This window comes from Sinocyclocheilus rhinocerous, unplaced genomic scaffold (genome assembly GCF_001515625.1).
Source record: "Sinocyclocheilus rhinocerous isolate Xijiao unplaced genomic scaffold, SAMN03320098_v1.1 scaffold2077, whole genome shotgun sequence".
Lineage (NCBI taxonomy): Eukaryota > Metazoa > Chordata > Actinopteri > Cypriniformes > Cyprinidae > Sinocyclocheilus > Sinocyclocheilus rhinocerous.
This window is the reverse complement of record NW_015655567.1, coordinates 8,998-19,960: the sequence shown is the minus strand read 5'-3', so window position 1 is coordinate 19,960 and position 10,963 is coordinate 8,998. Positions and strand designations below refer to the sequence as shown.

At 38.5% G+C, this 10,963-nt stretch overlaps 1 protein-coding gene across 1 annotated transcript in view; it reads left to right on the top strand.

Moving 5' to 3' along the window:
• LOC107718454 (tripartite motif-containing protein 16-like) overlaps positions 1–9,098 on the top strand; it is a gene marked incomplete at its 3' end in the record, with an annotated part of 23,109 nt that extends 14,011 nt beyond the window's left edge. Inside the window, exons 6-7 of the mRNA XM_016525532.1 lie at positions 1,943–2,426; positions 9,064–9,098. Of these exons, the coding sequence (XP_016381018.1) occupies positions 1,943–2,426; positions 9,064–9,098 (519 nt within the window). The remainder of the gene's footprint in view (positions 1–1,942; positions 2,427–9,063) is intronic.
• Positions 9,099–10,963: the final 1,865 nt, after the last annotated feature.

The window sequence follows — 10,963 nt, the reverse complement described above, 5'->3', positions numbered from 1 at the left end:
TACTTAAAATACATATATAATAGCAATGAGGCAATAATAATTAGTTTAAATAAAGTATCAAAAGCAAGTAATCATATGGTTTTATTGAACAAAACTGTTAAAATACATAATGTATTATAAACAATAGAACATTACACATTATAATTACGCATTATAACAAATGACTGCAGAGGGTGCCAACGGCCTGACCATTGTTGAGAGGCAGTATTAAAGAGGTAGTGGCCATTTTGGATACAGCCCATGTCTTGCACTAGCTCTGCGTTGCGCGTCCACAAATTCACGCATTAAGTAATCACGTTGGAAAGGTCGTGCGCGATTACATCTTCGTCTGTGTACTCCGGTTCAAAAAGGTCGGGTAGGGCGAAAAACTCTCGCCCACATCTCATTTTGTCCTCCAAATTCAAAATCGTTCGACATCGTTGTTTTACCTTTTTTTGTAAAGGACATTTTATTTTCTTTGCACGTTTGCTTTGTAAACACTGGGTCGATACTTCCACCTACGTCACGTGTGACCTTTCCAACGTGATTACGTAATGCGTGAAGTCGAGCAAGTGCAAGACGAGCATTTGTGGTTAAAAAGTATATGATTTTTTTTTTTTTTTTAGAAAATGACAGATTGTTTCGCTAGATAAGAGCCTTATTCCTCGGCTGGGATCGTGTAGAACCCTTTGAAGCTGCACTGAAACTGCAATTTGGACCTTCAGCCCGTTGATCCCCATTGGAGTCCATTATATGAAGAATAATCCTGGAAGGTTTTCCTCAAAAAACGTAATTTCTTTTTGACTAAAATAACATGGGGGTGAGTAAATTATCACACTGAAGAAGGCATAGAGTCAAAACGTTTGTGTTTCCCATGTGGTGATGAAGGTAAAATAAAATGTACCAGATTTAAAAAAAGTTTGAGTGCGGATCTTTGGTTCATATGAGTAAATTATCAGGAAATTTTTATTCTGGAAATGAACTAATCCTTTAAACAGCGATTTTACCTCCTCGTTGCTGAGGAATATAATGCAACGATCCAGTACCTAAGCTATTTTATTAATAAAAGTAAAAGGGCAGCGTTGACAACAAGTTTCTGTGCTCCTAAATGTTTCTCTGTGTGTGTGTCAATGAAAGCAGCGCATTAATATAGAATGGTGATTAAACTGACTTGGAACTACCTTTGCATTAAATGGTTTTAATGTACGTATACCTGCCAGCCAATCAGAATTGAGTATTCAGACAGACCATGGAATAAAGTTATATATTTATTTATACAATAAAATGCAATATACCCCAAGAGGCTCTCACACTTACAGAAACATGTATGCCAAACTCATTTAAATTCAGTTCAGTGATTTTGTGTGTTATCTCCATCAGATTCCAGTCGGTTCACTCTGGATTTTCATGTGGATTATAATATTAAAGACTTTCTTTGTGGATTATTCTTTCTCGTCTTCTTCGCCTTCCTTAGAGAGACCGTAACAACAGACATGTTTTTCTGATTTCACACATTTCTGATTTCATACATTTTCAGCGAACCAGCAACATGTACACGTACATTGCTAAAAGGTTCGCTGTAGATACATTAAAAGTAAATATTTATATTATAAACATATAACCAAACCTGATAAAAATGTCACAATTATAGTACTAAGTGAAATCCATGAAAGTGATATTAATATATCATAATTAAAAATTATATATTAATTTATACAATATGCATAGTACTGAAATTATACAACAAATCGTTTCGACAGACCGTTCAAATCTGATTGGTCAAGCAGCGTTTCGGGAATGCTGATATTTTGGTTCAACAGCACTGTGAATTTTCACTTTCTGATTTTTTTCTTTTTTTTCACTGTTTGTTAACACTCTGCTTGTCTATGCATTTGTGGTGGGGATTTTTCAGTGTCTCGTTCTTCTTATTGATTAATTTTTTTGCATGTTTTATCTCCATCAGATTCCAGTCGGTTCACTCTGGATCCAAACACAGTGAATAAAAACCTCTGTCTGTCTGAGAGGAACAGAGTGGTTACTTTCACTGACAGAGTCCAGCAGTATCCTGATCATCCAAACCGATTTTATAGTTTGTTGCAGGTGTTGTGTAGAGAGAGTTTATGTGGACGCTGCTACTGGGAGACTGAGTGGAGCGGGAGTCTCGGTGTGGGTATATCAGTGTCATATAAGAACATAAGCAGGAAGGGACGGAGAAATGAGTGTGTGTTTGGATATAATGATCAATCCTGGAGACTGTCTTGTTCTCCTTCTAGTTACTCATTCTGGCACAATGGCAGTTGTACTGATTTCCCTGAACTCTTCAGCTGCAGTAGAATAGGAGTGTATGTGGATCACAGTGCAGGAACTCTGTCCTTCTACAGCGTCTCTGACACAATGAGCCTCATCCACAGAGTCCAGACCACATTCACTCAGCCGCTCTATCCTGGGTTTGCAGTTTACAAGCAATCAGCAGTGAAACTGTGTGATCTAACCAGTGTTGGGGAGTAACTAGTTACATGTAACAGAGTTACGTAATTTAATTACAAAATAAATGTAACTGTGTAATTAGTTACAGTTACTGAGAAAGAAATGTGTAATTACAGTTTACCTATGAAAATGTTAAAGATTACAAAGGGGGTTACATCTGAATATTTTCACACACATCCACATACAGATTTAATTGATTTATTTCATAAATTCCATTGACTGCTCTAAAATATGAGACACCAATATTTCAGGAGTTTAGGACACATAATAGGACACCTTTTATACAATAACTGTTTTATTTCCTGTTTGGGTTTATGTATATGGGTTTTTTCTTTTTTAAATTAACTGTTAGATGCCTGTGTTTCCTGTCATAGCCATGCAAAGATTTGATTTCAAAAACAGTATCATAGCTATTAAACTATATCTTATGATTTTAAATCTGTATTTAACCTCAGAACTATCTCAAAGTAAAAAGTGGTGTGCTAAAGTCTGATTTTGTGGTGGCTGTGCTTTAAAATTAAATTATTATAATCTTAATTCAAGAATGAAGGATTCTGAAAGTCTGACAGTAATCAGTGTTGAGTCCTACTGTAAGGTTAACCATGCCTGCTTTAAATGATTCAAAATGATTTACAGTTGAAAACATTCGTTAGAAATTTAGAAAAGTAATCAAAAAGTAATCAAACGTAATCAGTTACATTACTTTAATAAAGTAATTGAAATAGTTACACTACTTATTACATTTTAAATAGGGTAACTTGTAATCTGTAACCTATTACATTTCCAAAGTATACTTCCCAACTCTGGATCTAACACTATATACAGAGAGATGACTAAATAATGATGTAATGTCAAGGTTTTGCTCCAAAAAAATCAGATGAATCAGTTACAATGAGCTATTGAGTCTCTAAATAATAACTCAATACTGTAACTGAAGGTCTGACACTTGAAGAACATAATATATTTTCTTTAGTACTGTTGTAAGACTGGACAAAGAATCCATTTAGAATAAATATGGAAAATATCAAAAGTAACAACACAAATCATATGACTGTGTGTATTTATCTATTGGATTTTATTTTAAACATATCTTTTATGTGATTATGTGCACATCCCACCTAACCTAAGCAAGACTACTATGACATTTTTAACAATAATAAGCAACTTGGATGTTTTTATTTTAAAGATTGTATGTATTAGAATGTAGTTATGCAATATGCACATACTTTCATAAAAAAAATAAAAAAAAAGAAGTCATTATTAGAGTAATCAGTGCCTTCCTCCAACTTTGACTCAAGGATTAATCACACTAATTCCCAACCCAAAAAAGCATCTACTTTTTCTTGATAATTGGTGTCCAATTAGTTTACTCAATAATGATTATAAAGTATTTGCCCTGATATTTGCTAAAAGACACAAAGCTGTATTAGATTCAATTACAGAAGAAACACAATCTGGATTCACGAGGAATAGGCATATTATAAACAATATAAGACTACTTTTAGATATGGGTTACCCTGAATTTATTGTAGCTAATGGTTTTATTATTTTTCTTGATTTCTGTAAGGCCTTTGACTCTGTAGAGCATCAGTTTATTTTTGAGTCTCTTATCAAATTTGGTTTTGGAAATTTCTTCAATAGTGCAATTAAAACCCTTTATAAGAACAGCAACAGTTCAATTAAACTGTTGGGTGGCACTTCTACAAGATTTAATTTATCTAGAGGGATTAGACAGGGTTGCCCCGTCTCTCCATATTTATTTTTGATAAGTCAACTCCTTGCTAATCATATTAAAGGGGTCATATGATGCAATTTCAATTTTTCCTTTCTCTTTGGAGTGTTACAAGCTCTTGGTGCATAAAGAAGATCTGTAAAGTTGCAAAGACTAAAGTCTCAAATCCAAAGAGATATTCTTTATAAAAGTTAAGAGTCAGCCACGCCTACCTAAAACGGCTCGTTCTAACACGCCCCCACATGTCTACGTCACGATGTGGGAAGATTTGCATAACGCCGCCCAAATGTTCACGCAAAGAAAGAAGGCGTAACTTTTATTCTCGCTGTAGTATTGTTGTTGCCGCCGCCGCCATGTCGTGAAGGCGCTGTGTGTTTCGTTGTGAAAGCGAAACTACTTTGTTTGGCCTTCCAAAAGAGGACGATATCCGCTTCGTCATGCCTGGAGCTGATCCGTGCTGGTCGCTGAGGAAATACATCAACTTCGCGCTGTGGATCGTCGGATCGGCTTTCACCGTGGATGAGCCCGGTCCAGCCCGGGGTCGTCAGATGGGGTTGCCACAAGCCCGCCGGCCGCGCCGTTTTCAAGCCCGCCGGCCGCCGCTCACTCATGCCGGCCTCCGCTCACTCTAACCCGCTGGCCGTTCCTCACTCTAGCCCGCCGTGTGTGACACTGTGTGGTTCGTTGTGAAAGCGAAACTACTTTGTTTGGCCTTCTAAAAGATGACACAACTACGAATCAGTGGTTAAGTTGTATTTACAACACTGTTCCAGAACAGTACAACCCAAATATTCAGATGTATGCAGCGCATTTTGCGGAGGATGAGGACTGTTTCCTGTGAAATTAGCCTACAATGCCGGTGTCTGTTTCTATAAAGTGGGGCAGAATGCGCTTTCATGATGACGTTATTATCTGGCAAGGCGATCGACTGGGCTGCGGCAGTTTGGGAAACGGATGTGCGTTTTAGAAGATCTTTTGATTATTTCATCCAACAACTGCGAGAAGTGTTTGAATATCCCGCTGGGGGCAAGGATATATCAACGCAGATTTTACATATGTCACAAGGTAACCGTACAGCTGCTGAATATGCCATCTTATTTAGAACGCTCGCTGCTCAGAGCGGATGGAATGATGTTTCACTGAAAGCCGTGTTCCAACAGAGCCTCAACACTGATCTGCAGGCAGAGCTGGCTTGTAAAGGGGAGAATGTATCGTTTTCTGACTTTGTTACTCTCACCATAAAAATTGACAATCTGATGAGACAAGCCCCGAGACGAAGAAATACAAGAGGCTTTCAACAAGTTCTGCCAGCCATCAATCAACCTATGACAACATCAACCACCAAACCAAGTGATGAACCGATGCAACTAGGTCTCTCCAGATTATCTGAGGAGGAAAGGATGAGACGACGTCAACTCCGACTATGTTTTTACTGCGGTGAAGCAGGCCATCGCAGTCAAGGGTGCCCACACAAGGCCCAAACAACCTCTCGGGTAAATATTGGACACTTTTTACTTCCAAGTAACAAGTCCTTCAAGATCCCTATTAAGCTAAAGACTGAAGATATTTGTATTTCATTAACAGCGATGATCGATTCTGGAGCAGCTTTGAACCTCATTAACAAAGATCTCATCAAAAGATATAACATTCCTACCCAACCATGCAATCCCCCCATCAAGATCAAAGCTGTCAACGATACCTCAATTGGAGAGGGGATATTTCATCAGACCAAGCCATTAACACTCCAAGTTGGTTTATTTCATCAAGAATTGATCTCATTGTATGTCATTGACTCCCCTAAACATGAAGTGATCCTCGGATTTCCATGGCTATCCATTCATGACCCCATCATTTCCTGGCATCAGGGTGAGTTGACCAAGTGGTCCACTTTCTGTGAGAATCATTGTTTTTCCCAAGTTCCCCAACCGTGTTTCACAACTAGCATAGAAAGCCCAGAAGTTAGCAAGACAGTCAACATTCCCAATTGTTATGACGATCTGGCAGAAGTCTTTAGTAAAACCAAGGCCAAACAAATTACCACCCCATCGTCCTTGGGACTGTGCCATCGATCTACTTCCCAATGCAATGCCCCCAAAAGGTAAGATCTACCCTTTGTCCAGAAAAGAAACCCAAGTCATGGAAGAATATATTGAAGAGGCCCTTAGCTCAGGATTCATCCAACCCTCCACGTCTCCAGCTGCAGCAGGTTTTTTCTTCGTTGAAAAGAAAGATGGAGGATTAAGGCCTTGTATTGATTATAGAGGACTTAACAATGTTACCGTGAAATTCCGCTACCCCCTTCCACTGGTTCCTTCAGCACTAGAACAGCTCCGTGAGGCTACCATTTACACCAAACTTGACCTACGGAGTGCATATAACCTGATCAGAATTAAAGAGGGTGATGAATGGAAAACTGCCTTCCTCACCACTAGGGGGCACTATGAATATCAGGTTATGCCATATGGGCTTGCCAATGCTCCAGCCGTTTTCCAGTCATTCATTAACGAGATTTTCCGGGACCTTCTGAACCAGTACGTAATAGCCTACATTGACGACATCTTGATTTACTCAAAGTCTGAAGATGAACATATCAACCATGTCAAGACCGTCCTCTTTCGTCTACTAGCAAACCAATTGTATATCAAGGCAGAAAAATGTGAGTTCCATGTCAGACAAACGTCATTCCTGGGTTATCATATCAGTCACCAAGGAGTAAGAATGGATGAATCTAAGGTCAAAGCAGTCACAGAATGGCCACAACCATCCACCATAAAAGAGCTTCAAAGGTTCCTGGGGTTTGCCAACTTCTATAGACGCTTCATCAGAAATTACAGTATGATTGCTTCCCCTCTGACTTCCCTCCTGAAAGGAAAGCCTTCGAAGTTGAAGTGGAGTGAGGAAGCCAGCCAGGCATTCAATACATTGAAGGAAAGGTTTACAACAGCCCCCATCCTGAAACATCCTGACCCCAATCTTCCATTTGTGGTGGAGGTAGATGCTTCGAACTGTGGAATCGGAGCTGTGCTCTCCCAACGTCATGGCCAACCTGGTAAACTGTATCCATGCGCATTCTTCTCAAGAAAGTTAAATGCATCTGAAAGAAACTATGATGTTGGGAACAAAGAACTCTTATCCATGAAAGCAGCCGTCGAGCAATGGAGACACTGGTTAGAAGGAGCAATCCATCCATTTCAAGTAATAACTGATCACAAAAATCTTAGCATCACAAAAAGCTAATGAAAAGGCTTTGCTAGTAGTAGAGGTGATTAATCGAGATTGACGGGTAGGTTTAGTGACTTTATGAGTATTAGCAACCCAGGGAACAGAAAACATGACAGATGACGAGACCGACGGCAAGCCACATACACCGGCGCCATACGTTTTGAATAGCGAAACGTACGTGTTCGTTCTGATCATCTTTAACCTCAATGCAAATGTCTGTAATATTAGATTTATTCACAGGCACGTAATGCGGCTTATCGAATCTAACACTGATGATGTCAGACGACCCCTCTACATGTACAGTTCTCAGTAGCGGTACATACGAATCCCCGACTGATTGATATTCAATCATGTCAGTGTATATATACATGCTATAAAAGGCTCCTCTTATGTCAGCCTGATGCAGGGCATACGTCACAACAGGTGCAGCATCAAAATGATCTTCATGAGTTTGATTTACAGATCCTAGAGACACACCAGGTTTTAGCCCTAAAATAATAGCCAACTTCCCATAAAATACCAAAGATGTGTTCACCGGTGCTTTTAGAAATATCCTGTTTTTAACGTGATCATAACCAAATACGCAATGCACGCAATGCGTAAAAAGACAGTATAAGTAATTATAATCCGTAATTATGTCCTCACTGGATGCCTCGTTTAAGAGCGGATGGAATGATGTTTCACTGAAAGCCGTGTTCCAACAGAGCCTCAACACTGATCTGCAGGCAGAGCTGGCTTGTAAAGGGGAGAATGTATCGTTTTCTGACTTTGTTACTCTCACCATAAAAATTGACAATCTGATGAGACAAGCCCCGAGACGAAGAAATACAAGAGGCTTTCAACAAGTTCTGCCAGCCATCAATCAACCTATGACCACATCAACCACCAAACCAAGTGATGAACCGATGCAACTAGGTCTCTCCAGATTATCTGAGGAGGAAAGGATGAGACGACGTCAACTCCAACTATGTTTTTACTGCGGTGAAGCAGGTCATCGCAGTCAAGGGTGCCCACACAAGGCCCAAACAACCTCTCGGGTAAATATTGGACACTTTTTACTTCCAAGTAACAAGTCCTTCAAGATCCCTATTAAGCTAAAGACTGAAGATATTTGTATTTCATTAACAGCGATGATCGATTCTGGAGCAGCTTTGAACCTCATTAACAAAGATCTCATCAAAAAATATAACATTCCTACCCAACTATGCAATCCTCCCATCAAGATCAAAGCTGTCAACGATACCTCAATTGGAGAGGGGATATTTCATCAGACCAAGCCATTAACCCTTGTGCGACCCTTTGGACATTTTTGTCCTTTTCAGTTTTGTTTTTTTGATAATTTTGCCTGTGTTATTGCCAACTGCATAAATTTTGGCACAGATGTGTATTTTTATTGGAATTTTACTATTTCACTTCCATTTCCTTTAATAAATCTGTTTTGCACTAGGTACAAAAATGGTTTCTCTCAGGACCTTAAGGACAAAAATGTCCCCATTGAAACCCATTAAAATTGCTATTTTTAATCGCAGTGACATTTAACTGTAAAATGATGCAATTTTTGTTAATAGGCTTTCATTCTGTTGGCAAGGCTTTAAAATTGTATTTTTTACTATTTTTTTTACCAGATGGTGCCATTTTTTCAGGTTTGGCCTACAAAGCAAATACTCGCTTTATTCCTGTTTTCTGCTTCTGCAAATTATAGAGCCAATTGGATAAATAATGCAGCTATAATTGTGTGGGTGTGTTGGTATGGATGTCAGAGTGTGGTTTGTGTGTCATAAAAAGTTATTATTGACCGTTTCTCCAAATCTTGTCGTTTGGTTCCTCTAAAAGGACTTCCCACAGCCATGGAGACTGCACACGCACTGTTTCATCAAGTCTTTCGAATTTATGGTATACCAGATGATATCGTCAGTGATAGAGGAACCCAGTTTACGTCCCAAGTTTGGAAAGCATTCTGCAAACATCTTGACATCAACATAAGCCTCACGTCAGGATACCACCCTCAGGCAAATGGACAAGTCGAACGGTTAAATCAAGAAATAGGCAGATATCTACGATCATATTGTAGCCGAGAACAACACCGCTGGTCTGAATTCCTTCCATGAGCTGAATACGCACAAAATTCATTGACTCACTCATCCACTCGTTTGACTCCCTTCCAGTGTGTCCTTGGATATCAACCCCCTTTGTTCCCGTGGTCTGGCGAACGCTCATCGGTCCCTGCGGTGGACGATTGGATCCGGCGTAGTGAGAGGGTGTGGGACAGCGTACATGTACGTCTTCAGAGAGCCGTAAGAGTACAGGTATTGACTCTCTGCCTGGCCTAACGTTTCTGTCACTCAAGTCTTCTCTTAATAAACTTCTGCAAATGGATTCTAATGCCGCCTCAGCCTCACTGTTACAGGCATAGAGGAGCAACAATAATGTACATTATGTGGAAAATAATGTGTTTTTTGAACCTTAAACCGCATAAACACTTTGCATTACACCAAATACACAAAATAATGTTGTTTTTAGCAACGTCATATGACCCCTTTAAAGCCAGTATGATTAAAGGTATGACTATTATCGATAGAGAACTATAACGCAGTTAGCTCTTTCTCCAAAATGAAAACCAAATCCCCATTGCAATTAAAGTAATAGAAGAGTTTTCTAAAGCCTCTGGCGTCTATTTAATTGTAAAGAAGTGTGAACTTATGGCAGAATCAATTTGTGAGTGATGTTGTTTGGAAAAAACGTCTGTCTTCTGCCCAATTGCTATCTCTTAACAAACAAGGTTAAAGAATTATCTTTTAAACTCCTTCACAGAATATGCCGTGCTAAACTTTATTTAATTAAATTTTAAAAAGATATAGATGTAAGCTGTAGCTTTTTGCAAGCAGAAGCCAGAGACAGCTGTTCATTTATTTTGGCACTGCCCCTATGTCTTATGTTTTTTTTTTTTTTTGCCAAAATGTACTTGATTTTATTGTTGACAATGTTGACAAAATGTTACTTTACAGTGGAAATATGTTATTTTAGGCATTATTGTAAACTCTAAAGATAAACAGACCCACACTTTTTAAAATTTTATTTATTTTATTTTTGTATTTTAATGGCTACATTTCATATTCATAGATGTAAATTTCATTGTAAACTCTAAAGATAAACAGACCCACACTTTTTTAAATTTTATTTATTTTATTTTTGTATTTTAATGGCTACATTTCATATTCATAGATGTAAATTTTCAGGAAAAAAAATCCATGTTTTTTTAGCATTTAAAAAATGAAGTGAAGCATTATATTGAGTCTATATTGCCTTTGAAGAAACAAAAAGCTATTCGAAATTTGCAAGCTTGTACACTCTTTAATGTATTCCTATAATATTGTTTATATCTCCCGCTAGAATTTGAAAATTTTTGTATTTGTTGCTGATACACAGACGAAGAGCTAACCGCGCATGACCTTTCCAACGTGATTAAGTCATGCGTGAAGTCGTAGACACACATTGCAGAGCTAGTGCAAGACGAGCATTTGTGGTTAAAAGTATATACATTTT